This window comes from Erythrolamprus reginae, chromosome 3 (genome assembly GCF_031021105.1).
Source record: "Erythrolamprus reginae isolate rEryReg1 chromosome 3, rEryReg1.hap1, whole genome shotgun sequence".
Taxonomy (NCBI): domain Eukaryota; kingdom Metazoa; phylum Chordata; class Lepidosauria; order Squamata; family Dipsadidae; genus Erythrolamprus; species Erythrolamprus reginae.
This window is the reverse complement of record NC_091952.1, coordinates 77,431,795-77,447,403: the sequence shown is the minus strand read 5'-3', so window position 1 is coordinate 77,447,403 and position 15,609 is coordinate 77,431,795. Positions and strand designations below refer to the sequence as shown.

The 15,609-nt window shown below is 41.8% G+C and overlaps 1 protein-coding gene across 1 annotated transcript in view; it reads left to right on the top strand.

The window, feature by feature from the left end:
* Nucleotides 1-520: 520 nt before the first annotated feature.
* LRP8 (LDL receptor related protein 8) overlaps nt 521-15,609 on the top strand; it is a 298,893-nt gene continuing 283,804 nt past the window's right edge. Inside the window, exons 1-2 of the mRNA XM_070745919.1 lie at nt 521-736; nt 1,652-1,771. Of these exons, the coding sequence (XP_070602020.1) occupies nt 661-736; nt 1,652-1,771 (196 nt within the window). The 5' untranslated portion in view covers nt 521-660. The remainder of the gene's footprint in view (nt 737-1,651; nt 1,772-15,609) is intronic.

Here is a 15,609-nt window from a genome sequence, read left to right as displayed (position 1 = left end):
GCGATTTAAAAATAAATAAATAAATCCTCCACCAAGCCAAAGACTTTAATCAGCATATGTATGTATGTATGTATGTATGTATGTATGTATGTATGTATGTATGTATATGTATGTAAGTAAGTGTGTACATACATACATACATACATACATACATACATACATACACACACACATACACATATGACCCCAGGAACCTACTAGATCAGTGTTTCCCAACCTTGGCCACTTGAAGATATTTGGACTTCAACTCCCAGAATTCCCCAGCCAGCCAGGAAATTATGGGAGTTGAAGTCCAAACATCTTCAAGTGGCCAAGGTTGGGAAACACTGTACAGTACTAGATCGCTTTGCCGCCGAGCTTTTCCAACCCGCGAGAGAGGGCGGTCCCCGCTTCGCATGCCGGGGCTACACGGTCCCGCCTCCAGGTCGCCGATGGGGCGGGCACGCTCAGGTCTGGCTCGCCGGCTGCTGAAATCCCGCCCTTTGGGGGGGAGCGTCACTCTAGTCGGCTTGAAATGCACACACACGGCAGCGGAAACATCCGCCCGCCCGCAGTTAACAGCCGGCGAAGGTAGCGCGCGTTCGGGGGAGCCGCTTGCGACCGGAGGCTTCGGAAGGGGATCGACAGCCAACGTGGGGAGGGGGAAAAAAAGGACGCGCGATGGGTCGGCCGGCTCTGACCGGGCTGCTGCTGCTACTCTTGCATCTGCTCCTGATCCAGCTCCACAGCGCCAGAGGTGGGTCGGACGGCGGAAGTGGGGCGAAAGCACTGGGGGAGGCTCGGGCTTCATTCATTCGCCGGGTGCCGGCTTGGTGCCGCCGCGATGCCCCGCCACAGGGAATCCGATTGTGTGCAGGGGTGTGTGCGTGTGTAAACAGGCGAGGCATAAGAGCTATTGTGTGGCTTCGAGAGCCCGCGTGTGCGGGGAAACTCAATCCTAAGCGTCCCAGAGTAATTGATAGGGGTGCCACTCGGTGGTCCCGGAGGGAGAGAGAGAGGATCGTTAAGCTAACCTGGAGCCGCGGGCGGATGGACGGACGTGTGTGTGTGTCTCACTTTGCGCCCATTCTCAGTTCCGTTCGCCCATCTGCCCATTCATTCTCCGTTCCTCTTCCTCCCGGTTTAAGCGGAACCGGGAATTGAGAGGAATAAAGGCGCGACAGCTCGTTGCCGCCGCCCATTATACGAGCGGTACCCGAATGCGTGTAGCATTTTTGAGGGGCGAAAACGCATCTTTTTTTCTGCGCCTTTTCTTGGCTTGGAACGATCCTTTGTTGTCCACCTGCTTGGCCGGATCTCTAAGGATAGGATCGCTCTCTCTCACACACACACACAAACGCGCGCCTCCCTAAAAGCGGGCCTGCTCAGAGGGAAACAACGGCGCGTTTCTTTTTTTGGGGGGGACGCTCGCAAAATAGGCTTTGTGCGGTTTTTTTCTGAGGGAAGCGAGAGAACCGGGGCCTAGCGCCGCTCACTGAGGGGCTGCGGGCTAAGAAAGGGATTGCGAGGGCTCGGCGGGGTGCGTGTGTATGTTTTGTGTGTGTGCGTGCACGCGCTTTTCCTTCCTCTGGCATATTTGTGTTTGCTTTTTTCCCCTTCCCCCGTAAAATTTGAAACACCGTATTGGATCTTCTCTTTCTGCCTCTCGCAGGCTCCGAGAAGGAGTGCGAAGAGAACCAGTTCCAGTGCCGGAACGAGCGGTGCATCCCTTCCATTTGGAAATGCGACGAGGACGACGATTGCTTGGATAATAGCGACGAAGCAGACTGCCGTGAGTAGTAGTAGTAGCAGCAGCAGCAGTAGTAGTAGTAGCAGTAGTGGTGGTGGGTTGGGTGGCTCTTTCCCCTTTCGCGCTTAGGTCGCCGGGTTGAAGAGAAGCGAAAGCTGGTGAAGCGGAGATTGTGTGTGTGTTGTGTGATTGTGTTGTGTGTGTGGTGAGGTTTTCGTGGAAGTAGCCCCCGTACAAGTTGTTCTCTGAGATGAAAAGACGCGGGATGAAATGCGCCTCCGGGGTTGTTTTCCCCCCCCGGGTGACAAATCCAGTTGTAGGAAGAACCGGATTAGAACGCGCGTATTATCCCAGTTGTAGGAAGAACCGGATTAGAACGCGTGTCAAAAGCGGTCCTTGCTTTCTGCCGAAAGGAGAAGGATTATATATATATATATAGGTCTAACCCTGTCAGTGTTTGTTAAAATCTAGCGGCGTGGCGCGTTTATAATAAGCCGCTGAAGAGGGATTTCTTTTTTTCCTCTATAAAAAATAAATAAAAATGAGCGGGTAGAACAAATACCTGTTTCAAACTTCTGCGGCAGGCATCCGCTCTCTTTTATGAATGGAAAGGGCCTCTTCTGCCGGGAGTTTTGTGATTGGCTGCTGGAGAAATGCCAGATGAGTCACATGGTACCCGCCCTCCCATAAGAAAAGGAAGGGGGTTGAGTCTATTGGACGTACAGTACTTACTTTGAGACAGCCTTCCTTCCCCCCCTTGAAGTCCACGCCTTCCTGTCCTTGGCTCCGGGCAGGGCAGTTCTGGAAAGTTGGGCTGCCAATCTAAATTTACCCACTTAAAACCCATTTATTATTGCTTAAGTCCTGATGATAATTCTCTTAGGATCAAGCAGATTAAGCTATCTGCTTGAAAAAATGTCAACTCAGGTGGGCTCAGTATCATTAGATTCAATGACATTGTAATTAATTGATTGATTGATTGATTAATGAATTAATTCTATTTCTGTGCCGCCCAACTCACAGCCAAATAAATATGAATCAGAATGTGCGTGCATGAAATTGATGACTGTCCTATTCAAATGCTTTCTGATCCAAATATGCAAAGAAGGCATCTTTCTTTCTTTCTTTCTTTCTTTCTTTCTTTCTTTCTTTCTTTCTTTCTTTCTTCCTTCCTTCCTTCCTTCCTTCCTTCCTTCCTTCCTTCCTTCCTTCCTTCCTTTCTGGTGTTAAGGATAAATTATTCATTTAGTAAAACTGTGATGGAATTTTGTCCTTTAGGCAAACTTTTAAAAGCTTTTGAAATGGAGGGTAAGTTTTCTAGATTCACTTTAGCCTGTTAACAAAACTTTTGCAATTAAAGTTTAGGGAGATATCTTGGGGCTGGAATTAAGATGAACTGAGTATTAACCTGATTGATAAGGGACTCCAAGCAATGATCCTTATGACTATTTTCTCCTCATATTCCTAAAAACTATCCCATGAGGCTGTAGACTGAGGAGAATTATTTCAAAGCTACAATGAGGTCACGGCTAGATGAGAAATTTGAACCTGGTGCTTTCAGACATTTTTTGAACATCTATACTTTTGTGGAATACTGACTGGTTGTGTTACATAATAGTTGTGTTGACAAACAGCTACGTATTTAAAAATACATTGCTTGTCAATGGTGAAAGTTTATTGAACAGTCAGAAAAATTATTTCTTAAACTCTGTTGCTATAAAGTTCCTGGTTTAAGGATGAAGTTAAATCTAAGGGTGGGGTTAAATATCTCTGAAGATTTTAGTAGTCTAGATTAATAATGAAGCACAGTTGCAGTTTATAAGGTCCTCGGTAGTTATTGTCAATGGCAAAGGCCTTGTCAACTACAGGGAGGGGGTAAATAATAGAAATGATAGAAATTAGAAATGCTAATTTCTGCTATGTTTCTCCCCTGCTGCTAGACACCTGGATAATCCTCAGCTAACTGAGGCTAGTCCTTGCAGTTGGAAAATAGGTGTGTACTTCAGCAACTGTTGCTCATGCAAGTGGGTGTTCTCCAAATCTCAGATTCCCGGCAGATGGAAAGAGATATATAAGTGCCACAGATTATTGCTTCCTGGTCTCAATGCCATACAAATTTATTGTGTAGAAGACACACCTGAAAAAGAAACAGAGCATTCCAATGTATCTGAAGTAGAAAATCTCAAATATTGATATGAGGGTAACATTTTTATGAGCTTCTAAGGTATAAATAGCTGTTGCAGTTCAGTTTCATTGACGTATGTAAGTTACCCTTATGCAAACATTCTAGAATGTATCAGACTGTTGATTTTTCAGGCTTTCAAACATCCTCATTAAATAATTCAGAAGACACTTTCAGTTTTTCTGGATCCTTGGCCTTTCCCCCCCCCAATTTCTTACTCTTCCCTTAAACAAACTGGATGTGCCTGACCAAGCATAATAAAATTTAAATTACCCGTCTATTTTGCTCCACAAGTTCAGGCTAAGCTAAGGGTGTGTGATGATTGGGAGAAAACTTGAAATGGTAGAAACTGTGGAAAAACAGTTCACCTCTTCTTTTGGTTTTAAAAGCAGTTTCCCTGCCATCATTTTATACAGGATGCATATTGAATAATTGTCATAAAAAGGACAGTCCTTTGAAAACACGCCACACTTAAGTGGCATTTTCCAAGAAGGAAAAACCCTTTTAATGATCATAAACTTCTTCAGTTTGATCTCTATATCTAATGACAGGCCTTTGAATATTGCTTCTCTTCATCCCCACTAAAGTCACTTCTCCTCTTCCATGTTTGAATGGCTAAAACTGCTGATTGAACTTTCTCATGGCTATGTTACATGGATGATTTATGTCAGGGTTAAAGGCAGAATATGCATGCTAAGATAGGCCTAGGCAAGATGCAAAAAATGTATAGGAATCCTCTAAGGTCTACTGTCTACTCTACTGTTATATCCTCTAGAATAAAGAATTGGTTTTTTTTTAAAAAAAAACCAACTCTTTATATATATATATAGGATGTATATATAGGATGTATGCAGTGGTGAGAGCCGGAACGCTAAATTGCGTTTGCCATGGTGGCTCATAAGTTCTTGCGGGACCAGTGCAATTTTGCTGCTGCACCTGTGGAGGTAGCAAAATCACACAGAGCTGCAAATGCGCCCGTGTTTCGGCATGCGCGGAAGGAAAAAACCCTTGCCAAAACATGGGCACACCTGCGACTCTGTGCACAATTTTGCTACCTCTACAGGTGCAGCAGCAAAATCGTGCTGGCCACGCAAAAACTTAGAAGCCGTGGCGGTGAGTGCAGTTTAGCGTTCCGGCTCGTACCCCACCGCTGGATGTATGACTTCAACCCCCAGAATTCCTCAGATAGCACGCTGGCTGAGGAATTCTGGGAGTTGAAGTCACACTTCTTATATGCTGCCAGGTTTGAAAAATACTGCTTTGGAATAAGGGTGCATGCGCATGTGTTCATTTCAGCTCGGACTCTTTTTTTCAGTTTTAAAGAAAGCTGTTAGATAAAATGGTTTTTGACCCCATAACTTGTAGACGGCAGCCTTAGTTTTCTGTAGCCTTTGGCCTGATTCAGGGGTGTCAAACACACATTGTTATGTCATCACGTGATATATCAGGACTTTTTTCTCCTTTGCTAAACTGGGTGTGGCCAACATGTGATACATCCAGCGGCGGGCTAGTAGCCAGAACGCTAAATTGCGCTCACCGCCACAGCTCGTAAGTGCTTGTGGGGCCAGCACGATTTTGCTTCTGCACCTGTGGAGTTAGCAAACTTGCCCACAGGTGTGCCCATGTTTCGGCAAGTTTTCTTTGGCTTCCATGCCTGCCGAAACATGGGCGCATCTGTGGCTCCATCAGTGCAGAAGCAAAAATCACACTGGCCCCACAAGCATTTACGAGCTGCAGCGGTGAGCACAATTTAGCGTTCCGGCTTGTAGCCCACCACTGGATACATCCAGCCTGCAGGCCCCAAATTTGACAGCCCTGGGCTGATTGAAGGGCATTCTTATCTAGGAGAACTGGAAACAAAGCATCACTTTTATTTTTCCTGTTTCAATTAGGTACATAAAATGAATTGATACTTTGCTAATAAACTGTAAATTACTGTGGAGACAGCAGTATTTTTCCCCAGCAACTTTATAATTGCTGCTATTTATACTTCACTGCTTAGGGGCAAGCCAGAAGCAAACATTTACGCTCAGAATCTTAGCTGCTTCAAAAACTTTAAATGTTCACTCTCCACATTATCTTTATTTCCAGAAATAACAGCCTGGATTGGCTTATAAAATAAATTACCCCTTGTAGGCATAGCTAAATAAATGTTTCCTAATTTTAAAAAAAGACGCAGTATATTTAAGGGGCATAATGAACAAATTATTATTTTTTTCCTGTGGGGGAACAAAGTGGAGCTGGATTAGCTGGCGGTACTTGCTGTCCTTCTTCAAAGCAGCCTTTGAATAGAGTCTAGTTGTTGTCAAATTTCCCCACTTCCGGGCTCTCCCAGCGCTTGCGTGACATGAGGGTAAAGTTATCTTTAAGGGGCTCTTTTCAGCAGCCAACTATAATTCAGTCCCTCTGTAGTTTTGCCCATCCCTTTAAGATAGATACAATTTGGCTATTAAAGATTCCGTCCTTAGATTATCTACGGTTGACCTATCCAGATTCCTAAGAGGTCAGTAAGGGGCGAGTACAAGTGCACTAGAGTGCCTTCCGTCCCCTGTCCTATTGCTCTCCTATATCTCCTATACCTTTCTTCTATTCCTATATCTCTTCTATTCTTTCATTGATAGGTTCTATTACTATATCTTCCTTTCTATTGTTTCTTAGATATATTTTACTATGAGTATCTCCTCTATAACCTTCATCATGTATTTTACTATGTATATATATATACCCACTAAAACCCTCATTGTGTATTGGACAAAATAAATAACTAAATAAACCGTCCACTCTGGGGTTAATCTTTTGTGGAAGAATCCTGAATGATTGGAAGATAATTCTATGCATTGTTGAGCCTAATATGGGGAAATTGAGGCTAAGATTATAATTTGCTGATGGAAAGGAGGTTTGTCAAAAAAGTTGGTGTTTCTGTATGTGCAGCTTTTTTTAGTGGTCGTCTGCACTTCACAAGGGAGTGATTTGTTGAGGATCACATACCAAATGGATGTGTGGCCAGAACAAATGGGTGCTGTGTGACTACGATAAAAAAAAGAAAAGAAATGTGATACGGTTTTATTTGCAACTAAATTAAATGCGCTTAGCGGTCACTCCCTAATATCTTTATTCAGTTCCTGTTTATATCTCCTTAAAAATGCTTGTCTAGTGACTCATTTTTGGAGGGGCCAATATTTTATTTATTTATTATTTATTTAATTAGATTTCTATGCCGCCCTTCTCGAGGCGACTCAGGGCGGGCTAGTGTGAAATGCTGGAGTCTTATTTTTGTACATCTGAAAGATCAAGGACAAGTTTCTGTAAAGATATTCAGGGAGAAGTTTCTGCAAAAGGATATCCTTGGTTTTGACCACTGGTTCTTCTGATGCCATATGGTCAAGAAACTGGTTTTTTCCCCACTACCTTTTTTCCCTTTGGATGGAGAGAGATGAAGAAGGAAGGGAAGGAGGAAATAACCTGAAGGGAAGCAAACACAATTATGCCACCTGTTATTCTTAGCTATGCTTTGTTAGACATGACTGCAGTGATGTTCTAACATTCTTGATGCTTATAAAAAAGTAATAATTTCAGTTCCCGCATTGAATTAATGCCAAGTCCTGCTTTGCTCTGTGTAGCAAGCAATCTAAACATCGGCAGCCTGAAACCAACTCAGTCTAATAATCTTTATCCAATTTGACCTTGGAAAATTCCCACCACAGCAGGAGTCCCAGTTGATCTGGTATTTGAGACTGTAGCTTGATTGGCTTAATGGTTTATCCAGTCCAGAAGGTTAGCAATGGTAGATGAGGCAATCATAATCAAAGCTTGCAGGTTATCAATTAAAGTTAGAACTAAAATTGGTCTGTGAATTCCTTCCATATCCCTTCCTCTGGTTTACGTTAATATAGTTAAGTATTATTTCTGAACTAGCATAAGTACACTTTCCTCCAAACTAGGGGGAGATAAAGCAATTTCTCATCATGAAGACAAAATGGGTTGTTAACTATTTTACTTCCTTTGCAACAGTAAATAAGCAGTTTATTATTACAACTTTGGTGGTGAGATCCTTCACGATCTCCCATCTAAACATTTACCTACTTATTGTCCTGTTTAGTTTTTTAGGATTAACCAAGTATGATAGAATGTAAGAACCGGGATAACATAGTGGGTAGAGTGCAGCCCTGCAGGCTACTTCATTTAACTGCTAGCTGTAGTTCAGCAATTCAAATCTCACCACCGGCCCAAGGTTGAATCAGCCTTCCATCCTTCCAAGGTGGGTAAAATGAATAGAATTTTATTGGCCAAGTGTGATTGGATACAAGTGTGATTGGACATTCAAAGCTGTGACTCTGAACTACGTTTCATCTCACCAAGGGTTAAGAATTGCCTAGTGCAGAGGTAGACAAAGTTGGCTCTTCTATGGCTTGTGGACTTCAACTTCCAGAACTCCTGAGCCAATCATGCTAGCTAAGGAATTCTGGGAGTTGAAGTCCATATGTCATAGAAGAGCCAACTTTGCCTCCCCTGGCCTAGTGGTAGAATCTGCAACAGGGGTATCAAGTTCAAGGACCATGGGCCAGATCCATCCAGCGGGGATGCGTAGATCTGGGCCATGGGGCCACCCTGGCAATAGCAAAGGATTGGCCTGCCAGGAAAAATTAAGCTTGGGAGGGCTGCACATGGCCGTTCCAAGCTCCGTTTCCGCTGACAGAGCACTGCAGGGAACCATTGCAATTGAAAATGGAGCTTGGAGTGGCTGTGTGCTGTCCTCAGCACCCTGACCATGCCCCTCCCCTCCAAGATCAAACACAACCCTGATGTGGCCCTTAATGAAATTGAGTTTGATACCCCTGATCTACAGTATATCCTCTTTGCCATAACAATCTGAATTAAACTTTTAGAAAGCTTTGCTTTGAAATGGTCATGGCCAATGGAACTACAAAATCCAATCCTAGAGATCACCTTCTCTGAACTGCTGTTAATTTCGCTAGATTTTTGATTATTCATTTGATGTTGGCTTTCATAGACAGTAGCCAAGAGAGGTGATAGTTGGTGGCAATAGTTCTTTAGAATATTTACAATTGAGAACAGCTGTGCTTTATAAGACAATGTGATCCTGATTAAAAGATTTTTTTCCCCTTTAAGCAGAAACACCAGTGATAAAAGCTTTAATGTCCTTGGCAAAGCTCTTAGGAAACAAAATATTCTAAGAGAATATGTATTATTCACATTTGTGGCTGTAGATATGAATAGGTTTGTGGGAGTGAGGCTGTTTCAGTTAAAGAAGACATTCAGATATCTGTCTCTCAACAAGCTTGCTGCAGAGAGAGAGAGATAATTTTTACCAGGGACAAATTATTTTGAGCTAGACAGTGCCAAGCAATAAACTTTATGGAACAAACTCTGGATGTACCTCTTTAAATAATGTTTCGTGCCTTTGAAATGTTATGTGTTTTCTATCGCTAGAAAAGAAGGGCCATGGGTTCCAGAAAATAATAAAAGTTTCTTTGAGCAAGCTGGAACGAATGTTTTCAGTGTAACGTCTGCTGCTGGATTCTTCTATTAGTATAGCTGGAACCAAATTATTTAGAGCAATCTGCCTTCCTTTGCCAGATTCGATCCAGTGAAGATTCTTCCCTTAAAGCATCTAACAAAAATTCTGAATAAGAGGTAGATTCATTCATTCCAAGGAAGGATGGCTAAGGAGTTCCCTTTTTGAAGGCTAGTGATAAGATATACAGGTAGTTCATTGTTAAACTAGATAAGTGACTTTTATCCCATTTTATGACCTTTCTTGCCACAGTTGTTAAGTGAATCACTTGCTGTGGTTAAGTTAGTAACATGGTTAAGTGAATCTGGCGCCTTCCTGGCTTGGCTGGTCAGAAGATAGTAAAAAGTGATCTCATGACGCCAGTACACCGCAATCGTCATTATTATTATTATTATTATTATTATTATTATTATTATTATTATTATTATTATTATTATTTAGATTTGTATGCCGCCCCTCTCCGTAGACTCATATGAGGCAGTTGCCAAGAATCTGAATTTTGATCACATGACCATGGGAGTGAGTGAAAAAAATGGTAAATAGTACTACACAACTCTGTTCTTAAATCACTTTGGTAAGCCTCTCTCGCACGCAAGGCACTTATTTCTTCACCTGACAGGTGTAGGATCTCTTTAATAGATTTTAATTTACTGGGATACAAAATCTCTGGTTTCTCTTGAGGCAGATTTTATGAAAGAAACTTAATGTGCTGCATGTAGTTGTTTAATATAGATTAAATAAAATATGAGGCACTCTGCATGTGAAGCGTTCTTTTTCCCTTTCCTTTGAGGTTTCAGATATATTGGCTTTAAACTTCCATAACTCTGAAACATCGTGGCTAAAAGGATTGGCCCAAGTTATATAGGGACTATCTGATGGGGGGAAATTACCACGATGCCTGATAAGTTTTTTAAATTATGGGTTTTTAGCTTTCTAATTATTGAATTTGTATCATATATTGTTTTCTGTTGTTGTTGTGAGCCGCCCCGAGTCTGTGGAGAGGGGCGGTATACAAATTTAATAAATAAAGTAAATAAATAAAAATAAAAGACTGCGTCATGTTAATTGATGAATGGCTGTCTTGAATTTTTAAAAAAGCAGTTCAAATTCTCTTGGATTAAATCAGGAAACCAATGGTTTAACTTTGAAACAATATTTTCAGGCAATCAAAGCATATAGCATTCCCTATTGATTTTACTCATAGGTGGCCACTCATACTTTGATCGCCTACGCAATGGATTACTGCAATGTAACGCATATAGGGCTGCCCTTGAAGATCTTTCAAAAGTTGCAATTTGTCCAGAATTGTAGTGGCATTGACAATAATGGGTGCTTGATCACACCTTTGCTGCATGAGCTCTACTGGCCTCCTGTAGACTTGCTGGTGCAATTTAAGGTGCTGTTTGTCACCTATAAAATCTTTCATCACATACTTGGAGGAATGTCCCTCCAGGGATATCTTAACTTCCTGTTACACATGGAAAGAGGGACATACTTTTTGCTTCATAAATTAAAGAAGCAGAGCCCAGGAAGTTTGCTTTTTTGTTGTAGTGTGTGTCCTCTGGAACATCTGGTTCAGATTTGTCCTGACACTTCTAGCTTCTGGAAAACGTTAAAATTCTGATTGTTGACCTAGGTGTTGTGGTTGGCTCTGGCCCAGCTCCTGCCCCAGGGAATGGGGAGGTGGATGCCGGGGAAACTTCAACATGTCACAGGCCTGTGTTATCGCCGACAGAATCAGTTCAGAGTTTAGTTTCCTCGGACGAAGAAGAAGGGAGTGACTCGGCAGAGGAGGGCTTGGCACAGAGCCCATTGATTCAGATGATGACGTTTTGGACCCACGCAAGCACAGAATTATGCATAGAAGAGACCAAGTAAGAACATATTACAGGAAATAAGTGAGGCCACCTGTGTTTGGGTGGGGCTCCAGTAATTAGGGCTGCTGCTATAAATAGCAGCATGTGGGTTTGGCCATTGTGGAAGAATATCTGATCGCAGTCCGTCATGAATCCTGTGTTTTCTGGACTTTGTTGCTTTTTCACGCCTTTGAAAACAAAGCAGAGCAACGTGTGTGTGTGTTTCTCACTTCGTTGGAAGAAGAAGGGGTGTGAAGTTTCTTCAAATCTGCTAGCTAAGTACTTAATGGCTGCTTAAGGGAAATTGTACAGACTACCCAGTTGTTTTGGGATGAGTGCTCTTTGCAATACAAAAAGAGTGCTTAGTTTATTTTGAATTTTGTGATAAAGAACATTGTTTTGAATTTTCAAACGTGTGTGTGTCTGAAATTTGTACCCTTGAATTTTCGGGAGGTTCCTACCAGAGAGCTCGGCAGAACACTAGGTGTGTGGACTGAGGTATGAAGTTAGTGAAACCCAGATGGGTCGACATTATACTTATTATATTGTTTGAATATTAATTTTTACACTTACCTTTGGTTTGGTTTTGAATTATCTGTTTTATATTGCAGTTTCCATTTCCATTTCAAATCACTATGGCGAAAAAAGTATTCATTCCCCAAAAATAAAGCATCTCCCGAAAGTAAGACATAGGAGAGGTTTCATTTCGCAGCATTCCCAAACAGAACATATATAACATATATTTGAAGAAAGAATAATTATTGTACATGGAAATAATGGTATGGTAGTAGTAAGAAATTCTTGATAGGATTCACAGTTTGTCTGGTTATGCTGGTTTGTGATGACAACTACTGTACGGTATATAATAAATGTTCATTTTTATTGTTCAGCAATAAATGTGAATTCTTCTTCATTGCAAAAAAATAAAGCATCCCCTGAAAATAAGACGTAGCACATCTTTGGGAGCAAAAATTAATATAAGACGACGTCTTGTTTTCGGGAAAACAGGGTAGAAATAAGCAAATCTCTTTGAAAGAGATTTTCAAGATAATGGGCTTTGATTGCATTCCAGAACGAACTTCCACAAATGGTAGGAATTACATTACTTGTCTAGTATTTGCAGCTACAGAAAGCTCTTTATGAAAGTGCTGTTCTGGTAAGTGCTGAGGATCTCAGCGTGATTCTAGTAAACTCAGATTTTTATTTGTTTGTTTATACAGTGGTAGCTCGTGATACGAACCCCCCATGATACGAACATCTCGAGATACGAACCTGGGGTTTGGAAATTTTTTGACTCTTGTTACAAACTTTTTCCGGCTTACAAACCCACCGCAGATCGCAAAATGGCGCTCCATTGGGTGCCGCCGCCCGGCTGTCACCTTCTGAAACAGCCGGGGGGCTTCTCGGCGTTCTCCCGAACGTCGAACCTGGAATTTTGGCAAAAGTTCGGGTTCGGGTTTTGGAGGCCACCGAGAAACACCCGGCTGTTTCAGAAGTTTACAGCCAGGCGCCGCCGCCCAGCGGAGTGCCGTTTTTGCAATCGGCAGCGGCGTTTTCGGCCAATCTAGAGGCTGAAACGGAGGTGGGGAATCCCAATAGGGAATTCCATGGGCGGAGCTTTGACATCATGAAGACGTCCTTCCTGGTCGGCAGCCAACTATAAATCATATGGGAAACATTGTTTCATCTTACGAACTTTTTGCCTTACAAACCACCTTCCGGCACCAATTAAGTTCGTAAGATGAGGTATTACTGTACTTTCAAGTCAGTCTTAGCTTAGCTGTTTTCTTGGTAATATTTTAGAAGCGGTTGGTTATTACCTTCTTCCTAAGGCTGAGATGCTTTGACTGACCCAAAGTCATGCAGTTGGTTTCTTGCTTAAAATGGGACTAGAACTCGCTGTCTCTCAGTTTGCAGTCCAGCACACAAAGCTTGGCTTTTTCATGCTGAGCAGCATCTTGTAATCAGCTAGATGGCAGCATTTAGCTCACCTTGGCTGAGTCAGAGAAGCTAACCTGGGTCAAACATAGTTAAGCCTTGGTAAGATACCCACAGAGCTCTGCAAGATGTAGGAAAGGGCAGAGGACTTTATGAGAGCTCTTTAAAGTGGCCATGTCTGAAGGGCAATCATAGGAAAAGTGGGTTTGGTTTAAGAGTTGTGACAGGTGCTAACATGTAGCCATAAACTCTCTGAAACCCTTTCTGCTTGTCAGATTTAAATACTGCGCAGCCCTAGTAACTAGCATGTGACCAAGGCTGTTGGCCAAACTGCTAAGTTGAAAAAAGGTTCCAGAAGGCTAATGTGGCAAATTACTTCTTCCTTGTGCCCCAAACAATTACAGGAATAAATTTTGCAATCACCCAGTGACTAAGCTTAAGTACATTTTTAAAATAAAATTATTATTCACAGTATATTTATTATCATAGACATTGTATACAGCTCTAGGTATATTGATACTGTATTGCAACTTCAAAAATTCCCAACCTGTTCTGGTTAGCTCTGGCCCAGCTCCTGCCCCAAGGACTGTGGATGTGGGGGAGACATCCACATGCTGCAGGCCTGTTTTGCCCCCGGTGGAATCTGCTGATGAAGGCTCCTCTGACCAAGAAGACATGAGTGACAGGGAGGAGGAGAGTGGGGCAGACAGCTCAGAAGGAGATCAATTATCTAGCTCCTCCTTGGATTCAGAACAAGAGTTAATGATACAGCCACGCATGCGGAGAACGATGCATAGACAATAACAACTGAGAGATTATTATCAAAGAAAATGAGTCCACCTGTGGTTGGGTGGGGCTGTGGTAATTAGTGAGGCTGCTATAAATAGCAGCCTGTGGGTTTGGCCATTGTGGAGGATTATCTGATCATTGTGTTTCGTGACTGCTTTACTGACTTTGACCTTTTGTGTGCTGATTTTTCCCCGCTTTGAAACTAAACCAGGGCAAAGTGTGTTTCACTTTGTGAAAGAAGAAGGACTGTGAATTGCCTCACAGCTACAAGGTAAGTATCACAGAACTGATAAGGGACTTGTACAAATTACCAGTTTGTTTGGAGACAAGTGCTCTTTGCTATATCAAAAGAGGGCTTGGTTTAAGTGAATTTTCATTATAAAGAACATTGTTTTGAATTTTCAAACGTGTGTGTGTCTGAAATTTGTACCTGTGAATTTTTGGGAGGATTCTACCAGAGAGACCGACAGAACACAACCCATGTGGCTAATAATTGGGAATTCTGGAAGCTACAGTTCCAACACAAATGGAAGATTCCATGGTACAGAAAGTTGTGAATAATGATATGGTTTCCTGCAAAATCATATACAGTACTGTATATGGATGAGGTAGGAGAAGTCTTTGAAGAAGATGAAAGCAAACAGTACTACATGGAAAATATATTGATTGATATTCCTGCTCAGTTTGATCTATCCAGATATCTTTGAGGAGCTTATATTTTTTCTGATGGTTAAGATACACGCTATTATCCATTGGTGGATGCTTGAAACTTATCAGATTGTGTGAATTGTATAGATGCAGCTTCTGCCTGAATGACCATAACATAACATAAATGCCTGTTTGCTGTTTTCCTGCTATAAAAAGGGGGACATTCAAGAACAATTAATGTCCTATCTTTATAAGATTGTTCAGTTTTGTGAGAGATGATAGTCATAAACAGTATTTGGCAATTTATACTAAAAATATTTGAATAAGCAAAATATTACATAAAACAAAATAAGTTTCATTTGTGCATTCTACCATGGATCACCACCGTAAATTCGGAGTTTCCAAGCTGCAATGCTGGTATTAATTGATTTTTTAAAGAATACTTTTAGTGAATGTCCCTAAACATGTTTCAGTTTTTATAAATATCATGGGAGGGGTGGGATGTCTGAAAGAAATATATGAATTGCAAGATTGATGTGGCCTAAAACATCAGATGTCTGATTATAGAACTGATACGGCTATCAAGATAAATTTTATTGAGGCTGCTCTTTCCCAACTTCGTCTTTCAACAGTTTCACTGTTGTAATTGTCTCCATCCTCCTTCCTGCTGGTTTTCCTCTGCTTCTCTTTCCTTCCCGCTTTCCCAGTATTATAGGCTTCTCAAGAGAGTGAGGTCTTTCAATAATGTGAATTTGAATTATGAGCCTAGTCTCTTGTGTCTTCAATAGAACTCTGGATTGATTTGTTCTATTCTATCATTGGCTACCCATATTAATATCTAGGATATCTCTAGTCGCCTTCAGCATAAATAGTTAGAAGCATAAATACTCTTTTTCCTGCTGATTCAAACCCAGTTTTTGCTTCCATAGTG